Genomic DNA, 14,545 nt, shown 5'->3' on the forward strand with positions numbered 1-14,545 from the left:
GTGCACATGCAGGATCATATGACATTAAGACTTTAGTGGAAGCCTTTGGGGCTCGGGTTACTGTCTGCAAACCACACTGTCTGCTGTTTGCCTTATCTCTGCTACTCTGAGAGTTGGCAAATATTTCTGTTGTCTGCTAAAATGTTTCATCCAGTCTGATCCTCAGGAAACCACCCCCCTCTTCAATGAATCATGTGAAGCATAAATTTATGCTCATGAAAAGATCCCTGAATTGATGATCCACAGTGCATCATACTGTGGCCTCCCAGCATTCCAGTGTGAGACCTGTACAGCTTTCCTGGCTTGCTCTGTCACTTTCTCTCATTCTTTCTCTGTCCTAACCTCCACAGCCTTCACAAGGTACAGAAATGCGGCTATTCTTCCACAACTCCTGGGTGGGTGAGCCCCCGAGGCTGGCTTTCTGCCCATCCATTGCCCACAGCTGTCACTACCCTCTTGCTCAGAGTCAGGGCAGATGGCACTTCCCTCTGAGGCTTGAGGTCATCCTCCAGCCCACTCTGAGACAGAAGCCCCAGCTAGTTCATGTCTAATCACCTTCTAGATTTTGACCCCAGGAGCTGGGCAGGATGCAGGGCTCCTCAAAGCGCCCACATCAGTGACAACTCTCTCACCTCCTCTAGTACAGCTTTTTCGTGTATTCTCTATCCAAACAAAAGCCTTGGTTTCCAAAACTTTTTGTCTCTGATAAGAGTTTAAAAGTCTATTTTAAAACTCAAATTGAGAACTTTCTACGTCTTTCTCTTTGTATTCCTGCAACAGCAATTCCACTCACCCCCACAACAGGGGCTGCCTCTTACACAGGTATTTCTGTGGAAGAGTGTGCCATAAATGGTCAGTTGGTACTCAGCAATTCTTTAGGGTCTTTCAATAAATTATGGATAGATCAGGACAGAGAAATCACCAAGTTACAAACCAAGGATAGAAGTAGATGACAGATAGATAGATAGATAGATAGATAGATAGATAGATAGATAGATAGATAGATAAGCTCATCTCAATTACCTTTAATTAAGTAAGCTATGAAATAATAACATGCACTTCAGGCTTAGGTTTATGGAATATTTTCTTTGTGAAGAATATAAAGTACAATTTAAATGCATATGACAGGCATCATCTAATTGAAACATGAATTATTTTCTCCATACTTCAATGAAGGTTTCTATTAATATCTGAGAGAACTTATCTGGTGATTTAAATGTCACATTAGCATTTTATGAAATTCAGAGAAAAACAAAAATGTGGATCAGCATATGTTGTGAGTTCTTTGCCAAAAGTGTAGCCTGCCAACCATCCCCCCTTTCCTATATTCCTGGATGCACCAAGTGACATGGTGACCTCGCAGGGCTGCCCCAGCCGCAGAATGCTGGGCCTGCAGAATCACGACTCACAGGTACTTAAGAGCATAGCACAGTCCAGGTCCAAGAGGAAAACATTACCGTATTTCTTCCTCCCAAGGCATTTGTCCACCGTCTTCTCTGACAAGGACCTCTTGTTGCCGAGGAAGACCCCGTTAAAGAAGCACTGCTTTCCAACATGGTAGGTGTGGATATTGCTGCTAAACCTTGGGTAAAATGTCCACTCAGGACGCTGCCCATCTTCTGCAAGACAGCAGAAATCCTTACATTAGCACCACTCCCAGCCTCATACCACAAAGGGATAACAAAAGGTTATAAAAACTCCCAGGCACTCTCTAGCTGTATAACCTTCATCGGCATGTATAATTCCTTGGTTCTATATCAGGGCAGTGATAGCCTCTGTGGGACTAGGCGCAAAAGGAAGGGAAGTGGAGAGAAAGCTGTCTAAATTAGAGTTCTCTTTTTTTTTTTCCTTTTTATCCTCTCCTCCAAAATTAAAGCTAATTTTATGGTTAGAAGTGATGTATGGGTTGGGAAGCTCAGAGACAGTTTTATAAGCACCTATAATGCAACTTTCACTCTGATAAGTGGGTAGGGAGAAAGGAATAACCATCAACCAGGTTAGGGCTGGGCCAACCATGGCAACTTAACTGAATGGAACATGGTGTTGGCAGCAACAATGGCACATGCATGAACCACTGTGACACCAGAATATGTGCACATGTGATTATGGCAAATGAGAAAGGTTGCCGTGAGACCTCAGGCAAGTTACTGGACCTCTCACTGTCTTTGCTTCCTCATCGATACTTTTCCTATAACATTGCTGAAGTGGTTTTAAGCAACAAAAGAAGCCCTAAACAGCTCTAGGGTTACTTGAAAAATACTTGGGGTGTGTGTGGTGGCCAAGAAAAAACACAGGTCTACAGCCATGCCACTCTGAACAAGCCCAATCCTATCTATCTCAGAAGCTAAGCAGGGTCAGGCCTGGTTAGTACTTGGATGGGAGACCACCTAGGAAGACCAGGTACTGTAGGCGTAAAAAATAAAAGAATAAGGGATTGTAAGCTGACAAAGTCTTTGCAATCTGTGAGGTCAACCAAAGGTTGCCTTGCCTAAAAAAAAAAAAAAAAGACAACACAGGCTTTGGAGGCAGGCAAGTTTGACTCCGAATCCCATTACTATTTTCTAGCTATGTGTACTTGCATGGGTAACTGAATCTCTCCAAGCCTCAGTTTCCTTTAGTGTAAAATGGGTAGGTCTCTATTAGCCACATAGATCTATATGTATTGACACAGATAGAGGTCCATGATCTATTCACTTTGAGTGAAAATAGTTTGTATACTATTTGCTACTACTGAAAATATGGTTGAATACTATACTCCATATATATACATATATACATACATACATACATACATACATACATACATACATATACACATACACACACACACAGATATACATTTCAAAACTCTGGAAGAATTTATATATATGTATGTATGTATACACATAGATATATGTATATCAAACTGTTCACAGCTATTGGGCGGAATGGGGATATTGTTGGAGAATATTGGGGAAGGGGTTTCTATACTCTACATACTTCTTTATTATTTCAGAATTTTGATACAATACTTTTATGGTTTTTATATGAAGACATTTCATTTTTGGAAAACATATAATGATGCTTTTCCCAGCAGAGTCGTTGTGAGAGTTAGAGATGAAGTGTTTCAAATGTCTGGTACTTAGTGGGTCTTCAGTGCATGGCACCCAACAGTATGGCAGACTTCTGAAAATACCCTGGGCATGGAGGCATGTGGAGGAGGATCTATGACTTACTCACTTGTCTGCAACTTAAGCAGGCTGAACTCCTCAGGATATTTATCCTTTTGGACTTCAGGCAATGAGGTTTCAGAGGAGCGATCAGAATGTGAGGAGGAGGATTTCAGATCCAAATCTGCAGCAAGGCTGGAAAGGAAGCAGAGGGATTAGATTCTTCCATGTACTTAATTGGTATTTAGAACCTGATCTTACATATCTTACACTAGAATTATCCTCACTTATGAGAAGTAGGCCTACTCCTCCATAAACGTACATGAGCATGTAATTTATTTATTCACAATTTGAGGGGACTTAACCATGTTCAAAAGATACATGCTTAAAAAGAGCAGTGGTTCCTTAAAAGGTTAAATATAGATTTATCATACAGTCCTAGGCATTTTGGGTACACCCAAAAGAATTGAAAACAGAAACTCAAGCAGATATATGTATGCAAATGTTCACTGCGGCATTATTCATAAGAGCCAAAAAGTAGAAACGACCTAAATATCCGTCAAATGATGAATGGATAAACAAAATGTCACTTATACATACATTTCAGACATAAAATAGAATGAAGTTCTGATACATATTACAACATGGAGGAATCTTGAAAACATATGTTAAGTAAAATAAGCCAAACACAAAAGGACAAATACTGTATGATCCAATTTATATGACATATCAAGAATAGGTACATTCATAGAGGCAGAAGGTGGATTAGGTTGGCAGATTACAGTGCCAGGGACTGGGGAGAGGGGAAAATGAAATTATTGCTTAATGGGTACAGAGTTTCTGTTTGGGGTGATGAAAATATTTTTAAAATAGTAGCAATAGTTGCATAACATTTTAAGTGTAATTAATGCCACTGAATTGTATACTTAAAAATGGATAAAATGGCAAATGTTTGGCTATGAATATAAAAAAATTTACCACATTTTTTTGAAAAAAGGAACAATGTACTGATACATATAACAACAAAATGGATGAACCTTGAAAACATGAGAAATTAAAGAAACCTGACACCATGGACCACATTTTGGTGATTCCATTTATATAAAATGTCCAAATTAGGCAAATCTATAGAGATAAAAAGTAGATTAGTGCTGTCTAGGGCTAGGAGGATAGTAGACATGGGGTGGGTGACTGCTACAGGGTACGCGCTTCTTCTTGGGGTGATGAAAATGTTCTAAAACTGTGGCAATGGTTGCACAGTTGAATACACTAAAATCCATTGAGTTATACAATTTAAATGGTGAATTATATGGTATGTGAATTATGCTTCAAAAAAACTGTTACAAAAAAGATACATGTTCAATAAAATCATTAAATGGAAATTAAAAAACAATAAGTATAAAGAGAAGAGGAAGAAATAATCAAAAACAAACCTAGACTGAATTGGTTATAATAACAGAGGATTATGTTTAGTGCCGAACTTTCTGGCAATTAAAAAGGCCTACAACAAACTATTGCGGGTGTAGAGAAAAAGTAATCACTTCTGGAAACCATCACAACAGATAAATCTAAGAATAATTTTAATTATAAGAAAGTTATTTTGAAGAAAATAATAGGAATTTACTGAGAAATCTGAAAGATTTAAATTAATAGAGAGGCATATGATATTTCAGACTGGGCAGCTAGCAGAGTAAAAGAAATCAATTTGAAATTGATTTGTTGGTTCAGTTTAATTCCAATCAAAATTACAAACAAAATTTCTGATAATTTAAAATTATTCTAAAATTTGTCTGAGAAAAAATAATAACAATCAAGAAGAGCTAAAACATGTTTTAAAAGGAATTATAACAAGCTGGTTTCCTGATTTCCACTTTTTTAAAGAGTAGCATAGATTTGAAAAAAAGAAATGCCAGAGTGTGTAATAAATATATCATAGAAATGGTTCACAAAGTATGGGGAGGAAAGCAAACCGTCATAAGAAATGTTGCACTTAACAAATTAGCTACCTATAAAGAAACAAAAAATCACTTAGATCCAGATATAACAAAATAAATTCCAAAAGGATTTTAAATCGAGATATTAAAATTAGAAGGAAATAGGATTGGCTATTCACATATTCGATAATATTTATTAAATCCCCAGATGGGAGAAAACTTTCCTAGCTTATATGCAATAGAAGAAATCACAAAGCAATATAAGAAAAATAAATATATTTGGCTCTAAAATATTAGAACTTAATATGTTAAAATACAACTTAAAAGCAAACAGAAAAAATAGAACAAATATGTAAAAAAAAAAATAGTAATCACTTCTGGTTTAAGCTGCTTTGTATGTGATAGATGGCCTTGACCAATGTTTTCAGGTATAGTCATCTGTTATCAAATCCTAGGCTCTTTGTTCATAATATTACATCACCCTTTAATTTGAATAGTTTCAAAGCATCTTCATATTACTTGTCTCGTTTGCTCCCTACTAACAATCTTGTGATGGCCAATAGAATCATTTCTATTTGAAAAGGAAATTAACCTTTAGAGAAGTTAATGATAAAACACACCTAGACAGGATCAGAGCCTCTGCAGTCTTACTCTAGACTATGTGCCCTAAAAATCATAAAGAACCCTAGTTTAATAACTCAGAAGTCTTGTATAGCTTGATCTCCAGTTTTAAATAATACATGTATACTAATATCTTTGAACTTGGTACTGTGTAGATAGAGCAAAAATACAATAACTCAGAGTCCTTCCCCCCAGAGTTCAGAACATATGATAATTTTGACATTGGCATGAAATAAGTCTCTCCTAAATATTTTTCAAAAGGCTTTGCTGAAGAAACTGTGCAGAAAAAAATTGCAAGGATAAAGGAAAATTTCCAAAAAAACTGTAGAAGTATTAACTACTTTGTTTACTCAACAAACATTTATCAGAGTACATTTTGTGGCTGGCACAGTTCCAGATACCAGGGATCCAAACACAGTGCTTGCTTTCAAGGAGCTTAGGGCTGAAGGGCAGAGGTCAGATAAACAGGTGATTGTGGAAGAATGCAGTTTTTAAAAAGAGTAGTATAATATGATCTCAATTGTGTCAAATAAACATATATTCATATGCATAATAAAGAAATAGAAGTTTCTTATGCATAAAAAAATAATATCAAAATTTTAACACTGATTCTCTAAGAGGTGGATTATGATTTTTATTTTTAATACTGTTTTTGTATTTTCAAAATTTCTACAATGAACTGAAATTATGTTCATTAAACAAAAATTATTTTTAAAAAAGATTTTCAAAACTTTTCCTGTAAAAGAAATATAAACAGAGAAAAGCACATCAAACATAAATACAGTTTTATGAATAATTATAAAGCCAACATCCACGACAAGAAACAAAACAAGGCCAGCCCTCCCTTCCCATTCCCCAAAACTATCTGTGTGTCCCTTTCATAGAGAGGTAACCAATATTGTGACTCTCACTCTCAAGGTAATCATTTCTTTGCTTTTTTTTAAGATTTACCATCTATGTGTGTATGTAAGTATGTATGTATTTCCAAAATACATATTTTGAACTTTATGATAGCAAGCACTCGCACAGCACTTACTGTATGCCAGGGAGTCATCTAATCACTTTACATGTATCAACTCATTTAGCCCTCACAATAATCCTATAGAGTAGTATCTGTATTTTACAAATAAGAAAACTGAGGCCCAGGAAGGTAAAATAATTTGCACAAGTTCACAGAGATGCTAAGTGGCAGAGCTGAGATTTGAACCCAGATAGTCTAGCTTCAGAATCTACATTCTTGCCAGAGATGTCAAGCTACCTCTCAGACTGTTGGCTATCTGGTCAGACTTCACCCCACTGTTTGTGGCTCTTCACTGGACCCTTACTTACTCTAGGTGAGCAGACACTCTGCGGGAACCTGGAGGCTCACTGACACTTAGATCTGTTTCAACAGAAGAAGAGGGGCTAACCCTTTGGGCAGAGGATGTTGTGTTGGCAGAGCATCCCTTAGATTCCAGAAAATCCTTGTGTTTAGGACCTGCAACACATAGATATCCATTTGATTACATTAATGAAAATATTTTGCGCTCTATCGTGTTCCCTAGATTATAAATATTTTTTTAAAAACTAATATTTTTAAGCATTTACTATATACTAGGGATTGTATTGACATCTTACACATATTTTCCTATTTAATTCTCATAACTACCCACAGATGTAGGTATTACCATTTCATTTTACAGGTGAAGAAACTGAAAGTCAGAAAGATAAGCAACTTGCCAAAAATCACAGAGAAAATCAACATCTCTGCCCAGATTTGATCACAGTTCTTGTGACACAACAGTCTAAAATTCTAACCACTATGCTAGACTGCTTGCCCCGCAACACACATAGTACGACTGCCCTGAACTAAGTGAAAGAGATAAGATCTAACTTAAGCTATACTACTGTACATTGTACTGAGCATCTCAATACAATTTTCCAAAAGGTTTTTGTTTATAGGAGGACTAATGAATATAGCTGTTAATCATAACCCAAAGAACTGTCTTCAAAAACTTCCACGGGTTCCCCTTACACTATTGTCGTCATTCATTTATACACACGTCTACCCCGCAGACTGTGTCTTATTCATCTTAGCAGCACTCACAACAGGGCCTGGCACAAAATAAATGTTCAATAAGTGTTTGAGTAAATAAAAGAAAAAGAATTATAACTCCCCAACCACCTGCAATTACAAATAAAAGAGTCCTGACAGCCAGTGACTGTTAGAGAAGTGTATCCATTGTCTCCAGTCCACTATACAATCCCTGCTTCATGAAAGACACTCTTTTCTCTCATCATTTTATATAGTGTGTGCCTTGTCCATTCACTTTTTTAAAATGTCAAATTTCTTTATGCATAACTTCATAGAGCATAGAAACTCAATAGACATGTTGTAACTTCTGGTTATAAGAAAATTACAAAAAATAAGATTCAAACTTCTCTGACTCTGGAGAACATTTTTAGACTGACTGCTGTTCCTCCTACATGGTATCATGCTTTATATGTATATGGTATCACCACATGCCGTCTGCAAATTTCTATCATCTATCAATAGGACTGCTACTTAGACCATTTTTTATTAATTTCTTTTCTATTCTCTCTCAAATTCATAGAGCAAGTGGATCTATCTTTTCCTCTCTTGTCAAGTCTCAACCCTATCGCCAAGCCTTTTACTCTTAAGAGGACTTTGCCTGTGACTCTACAAAGTTTGAAGGTCAGCCGAGCTTCTTCATCTCCTCACAAGCCCCCATTCTGGTGTTTCTCAGGGTACGGCGTAAGAACTGTCTGCATCAGAATGAAAAATACAGATTCTCAAATCCCATTGCAGACCCACTGAATTAGAATCTCTCTAAGTGAGATCTGAGAACCAGCCTTTAGAACAAGTCCCCCTCCATTGGTAGCTGTTAGGCTCACGTTTGGCAGTGATTTTCCTCCTCTGCAAGTCTAGCTTCGTCACTGTACTGCATTCCATCTTGTGCCACCTCCTGATTCCCAAATGCACAGTATTCCCCAAATTTGCCTGGTCATGAGAATCACCTGGGGGTACTCGTTTAATAACATGCAGATTCTAGGGCTCTGACCCTGACCTACTGAGGAAGACCTGGGAATCAGTATGTTTAAGAAGCACCTCAGGTGTTGATTCTCAGGGCCAGACAAGTGTGGGAAAAGCTGTTCTGAAATATGCCATGGGGCCTAGAGTAGCCCCACAGGTATAATGAGGTCAACTGGTTGCTTGAGGTGTGAGTAATTGGGATGGAGTGGAGCCCAACAGAGGGGCAAGAAAGGGGCAGAGCTGTGAAGAGGACAGCATAGGTCCCCCGTAGCCAAAGGAGTAACCACCCATATACTGAGCCACAAAAGTAACATCAACAAATATAACACATTCTACACTCTCTGACCACAATGTAATACCATTATAAATCAATAATAAAAAGACAGCCAAAAAACATCCATAAGCTTGGAAACTCAAACCACACTTGTAAATATTTCATATAAAAGGAGAAATCGTAATGGAAAGTATGAAGTGCTTAATGATCAATGACCTAAGTACTATATATCAAAACTTGTGGGGTTCAACTAAAGCAGTAATTAGAAACTAGAGCCTTAAATGCATATACTCTATTTCACCGAATATAAGACACCATCCATTGTAATAATATTATTTTATACACCACAAAGAACAAAAGCTGCCAATTAAACTATGACATATGCTTTATCACTTAGAATTGTTTATTTTATACTTATTGAAGCACTTTTAAACTTAGAGATTTTGATCACATATCACTCCTATGCATATTTAAAGAAGGAAAATATAAGCAAAATAAATCGATTAGGGCATTCTTAACCTTACTCACATTGGGAAGTTTGATTACTCACTTCTCAACTCCATCACTCATGTCCACATTTTCCACCTTAATTGCCCTCGGGGCAACAACAATTCATGGGTGAATCAGCATCTCTTAATGAGTGCTCCTCTATTGCCTCTGAAGTTTAACCACAGACACACCTTCTGCATTATTCAGTGCTCACACAGCAAAGTTTATGGCAAATACTTCACATCTGCCACCGGGCCCACAGGACTGGTAAGACCAATCCGACTTCAGAGATACAAACTTGAAAAATGTTCATCTTAGAATTGATGAGTTAAAGTATAAAAAAAGCCAAAGATTCCAAAATTAATGAGCTAAGCTTTCAATTCAAGAAATAAGAGAAAAAAAGAATAAACCCCCAAAAATAATAAGGAAGGAAATCATAAAATAAAAGCAGAAATGAATGAAATAAAAAGATTATCAGAAGCATGGATCCATGGAAAAAACTAATAACGCAGATAAACAAAGTTCAAGAAAAAAATTTTAAACACAAGTAAACAGTATTAAAAATGAAAAGGAGGTCATAATTACAAATAAAATAGAAATAACTTTACACCAGAAATGTCAAATAACTTGTTCAATGTTACAGAGCTATGGAGTAAAATTTATAAAATGTAGTTTAATGTTATAATAATCAAAGTGGTACTGATATAAACCCTAACAGATAAATCAGGAAAACAAAATAGAAGATGTAGATAGAATAAATTTTATATGATAATAGTGGCATTTTATCTCCATGAAGAAAGGATCGATTATTCCAAAGAATTGCTCAAACAACTAATTAACCATTTGAAATCAAAATAAAATTAAATCTCTCTTACCTCAAAATAAGTGCCAGATAAATTAAAGATTTGAATATAAAACTTAAAATAAAAGATATACCTAAAAAATTATAAGTGAATGTTTATATAATCTTAGAGTGGTGAAATTATTTCTTAGAAAGATATTAAACACAGGCAAAATAAAGGAAAAGATCTATAAATTTGGATACATATACATTTAAAACTTTCATAGCAAACTATAAACTGAGGGAAATTTATAACATACATGATAAGAAAAAAGAGTTAATAGTCATAACGAATTATGAGTTTTTATAAATTTATATGATGAAAATAAATACCCAAAGAGGGGGAAAAAATAGGCCAAAGAAATGACTAGATAATTCATTTTTAAAAATCACACACACAAATAGCCAATATACATTTGCAAAAAAGTTCATCCAGTCTAATAATCGAAGAGCTAAATTTAAAATGAGATACTATTATTTGCTATCAGTTTGCAAATACCTAAGTCTGGCCCACCTTGGAGGAATGGCATTCTTGTACACTGCTGCTGGAAATGTCCCCTCTTACTGAAGAGCAATTTGGCCATATGTGAAGAGCATATGAGCGAAGCCTATGAGAAGAGCAGTTTTGATTCTATGGCTCTACTTTTAGAAACATACCTTTGTAAAAGTTATGTTTCTAAACTGATGTATAAGGATGCAGAAAGGACCCACACATGTAGAGAATAAGATCAAGAACACAGAGGGATATCTTCTACGTTGATTCTCATGTGTAAGTTCTGAATTATTTATTATAGCATTGACTTACGATCATTTTTGCCCATAGGTTTTAACAATGGCTGCCTTTCCATAACATGTAAACATTTAAATTGTATATTTGCCACTAGAGGACTTGAGAGTTAACCAAAGCAAGAACTGGTTGCTAAGAATAGTATCAGAGGGAACCCTTTTGCAAGTTTTTTGCTTTTTTTTTTTTTTTAATTTTAGAGGTGAAATTTCAATATATTACATAACCCTGAGAAAGGAGCAGTGAAATCACATCCACAAATTTAGCATATTTCCTTGTTTGCTTAAGAAATTTTGTGTTGGAAACACTCTAGAAAGCGACCTGTCACTGCTGTAACAGAGATGGCTTATCTGACGGGCAACTACAAGAAAAGCAGTCTCTCTGCTAAACTGGCAAACGTCACATTCTCCAGGCGGAAACATCCAAATGACTGTAAGATCTTTCTAGAAGTAACTTGGCCTCAAACATGACCTGGAGACACAAACATGGCCTCAAGCTGCCTCTCCACTTCTGCTCAGGTAGAAGAATAGTGCTGGAAGCGCAAGTCTGAATCCTTCCACTCTGATACAGATGCTCCCATTGTGTAGAGTGACATCAAGTAACTTTAAGCAAGTCAATGACCTCTCCATGCCATGCTCCCAACACCTGCCCCCACCTCTCTATCTAGCTCACTAGGCTGTGGTTAAGAACAAATAAGCTAAGGTTCATCCTTTGAGAAAGGGTCACCATTTACCATAATTGTTATTCAAATGCAATAAACATCCAGTAAGCCATAAGATAAGAAATTCTAACAAGTCACTAAAACACTATAAGATAAGATACTGCAACCAAAAAGACCAAGAGAAGATTCTGGTGACTAGAAAGGAATTGGGGGAGAAAGGAGAGTTTAGAAGAAATTCTGTTTCTTTGGTACCATCTGTGGTGTTCACAATAATTATTTCCATTTCTTTGGACAGGAATAACAACCTTACATAACCAAGGCATTTTCACACACTTGTCATCTCAGCTGATTTATACAATAGCACTGTCTGGAGGGGAGAAAATAATACATCAAACCAAATTAGCTTAATGTGGATACCCTTTAACTAAACACCCAGTTTCCCACCCCTGCTTATCTGCTCAACAAACAATCTAAGGATCTAGGATGGTGGTTGTTAACCTTTTTTTGGATCACAGACTTTCCTGAGAAGTAATGAAAGCAATGGACTCTCTCTGCTGGAAAAATTCATATACACCCACAGCAGTGCATTCATCTTCAACTGGTCTTTGGAGCCTTTCCTTCCTGACCCCTGGGGACTCCCTATTAAGCTGAGTTCAGGTGTGGCCTCTTGAGTGGACACACCTACAGAGCAGAAAAGGATGCCATGGGATCTTTGGTTAATATGGTCTGGAGGTCTCAAGCTGGTGCTCTTTTGGTACTCCCAACTCAGAAACATGGAGTCCCTCTACCCAACCCTTAATAGAGCATCTCCCTCCTTAACCCAGATCAACCTGGAAACTGCAGAAAGTTCTGGAGCTTAAAGTTAGATTTCCAGAACCTTCTTCCCCTTGCTGACCTAGGCATGTTGAGCAATTAAGGGTTCTAACTCCTCCTGCTCTACTGGCCCTGCTTGTAGGTGGGCGTGGTAAGCCACACTTCCCTTCTCTCCCCACACCTGTGAAGGAGGAGATCACAGACCTGGAATACAGAAGACCAGGGACCAAGCTAAGATCTGATGGGGCACAAAGGGAACACTTTACATTCCTTTTTGCAGCACACAGGCCACTCACCTATAACAGGTATATGCCAACCTGTTATATACTCACTCCGAGGTTTTCTGAGAGACTGTGGCTGTTCTTCCAAGGCAAATGTGCCCCTAAACATCTTCTTCGGCCTTGACAGCCAATTACAAAGTTATCATCCATTATTTAATTTAGACCTTTCCTTAAAGTGGTCATAATTTCCACTTGACCTGTCCCATCCAATAAACAATGCCACAAATCTACTAATATTGAGCAAAAGGAAAAAAAAAATGAAAGGGCACGGACTTTGAAGACCGGAAGACTCATGTCAAATCCCAGCTTCGTCATTTATTGACTGACGCACTGAGCAGGTCAAACCTCTGGCTCCCTTACTCATTTGTAACATACCCTGCAGACTGTTATGAGATCAGAGAGGTAATTTATGAGACTCTGCTTTGATGCTGCTCTCTACCTTATCAGATCTTGGGTTAATACAGACATAAGCTACCCATTTAAGTAGGGTTTTTTTATATGCTACCAAACCAGCCTCCTTTTAAACTTCAGATGGTACCTCTTTGCTCTAGCATACTTGGATATGGCGACCAAACCCACACCCAGCCCTTCTGATTTCTTAAACTCAACTGTATGTCCTCTTCACCGTGGACGTGCCCGAGACTCCTTTCTCTTGAACCTTCTCCAGTTCTCCGCTGCAAGTCACTCTGGAGATAGAGGGGAGATGGGAGCTCCGCGGACCGTTTCCCGTGTACATGGACTCATCTATGCACGTGTTGATTTTAAATATTAAAGGCAACCCAGAGACAAAGAAAAGACCTTTGTAAGAAAGGTAGCAATCAAAACAAACAGAAACTCCACAAGCCATTGAAAGTCAAGAGGGCAGGGTCGGCCTCTTAACCAGTTCTTCTCTGGCTCCCCAGAGCTCTGGTGAGTTCTCCCCTGCAGCCGAAGGGCTCACTGTCCCGCCCATACAAGGTGCTCCCTCCCTTTCCACCTCTGAGTCTTCCGCCCCCTCCCCCCAGGGGTGGCCCAGCTCTACTCCTGGAGGCCTCCAAGAAAGATGCGGCGAGATCAACGCACCAAATAAATGGCAGCCGAACTGCCGGGTACTAGGCAAGGAATGGAGAGCCAAGGGCGGGAGAGACGCGGACGCCGCCGCTCCTTCCGCAGAGGCGCGTTTCTGGTTGCTAGGGACACCCACCCCAGCAACGCGCGCACCGCGTCCCACGCAGCCGAGCTTCCGGGTCCTCCTCCCTCTGCATCTTGAAGCTCTCTGGTCCTCTGCTTGTGATGGAGTCTTCGGAGAGGAGCAGAGCTAGAGCCCCCAGCTATGGCTGGGCGTTGTGGGCAGGGACCACTGGAAAAGTTGCTCAGTGTTTCTGGACTTTTTTTTGAACAGTTGTGGCTCTCCCCCGATCAAATTTCATTATTGGAACTGTAGCCTCTGGTGGCTGTGAAGGACGAGTCCTCCACAAAGCTTGCAGATGTCCATTTATAATTGGTATTGATTAGACAGGATCACCTACCATTTACATAGCGCCTTTTCTGGGCCAGGCACCCTGGTGGATGATATCTTAATTAAGCAGCCAGCTGCATTTTTCAAAATAGAAAGCTGAATACGAGCAAGGGTTTGCTCAAGGTCACCCAGAAAACTGAGATTCATTCCCGAATTTCCTCACTCC

The 14,545-nt window shown here is 38.3% G+C and overlaps 1 protein-coding gene and 1 pseudogene across 1 annotated transcript in view; one reads left to right on the top strand and one right to left on the bottom strand.

The window, feature by feature from the left end:
• The window catches only part of SPATS1 (spermatogenesis associated serine rich 1), a 23,141-nt gene extending 9,128 nt beyond the window's left edge, over positions 1-14,013 (bottom strand). The window contains exons 1-5 of the mRNA XM_025042861.1: positions 13,944-14,013; positions 13,491-13,625; positions 7,034-7,181; positions 3,220-3,344; positions 1,458-1,619 (exon numbers count right to left, since the gene is read on the bottom strand). Coding sequence (XP_024898629.1) covers positions 1,458-1,619; positions 3,220-3,344; positions 7,034-7,181; positions 13,491-13,617 — 562 coding nt within the window. The 5' untranslated portion in view covers positions 13,618-13,625; positions 13,944-14,013. The remainder of the gene's footprint in view (positions 1-1,457; positions 1,620-3,219; positions 3,345-7,033; positions 7,182-13,490; positions 13,626-13,943) is intronic.
• LOC112475058 lies at positions 2,295-2,412 on the top strand (annotated as a pseudogene).
• Positions 14,014-14,545: the final 532 nt, after the last annotated feature.

Source organism: Pteropus alecto, unplaced genomic scaffold (assembly GCF_000325575.1).
Source record: "Pteropus alecto unplaced genomic scaffold, ASM32557v1 scaffold7, whole genome shotgun sequence".
Lineage (NCBI taxonomy): Eukaryota > Metazoa > Chordata > Mammalia > Chiroptera > Pteropodidae > Pteropus > Pteropus alecto.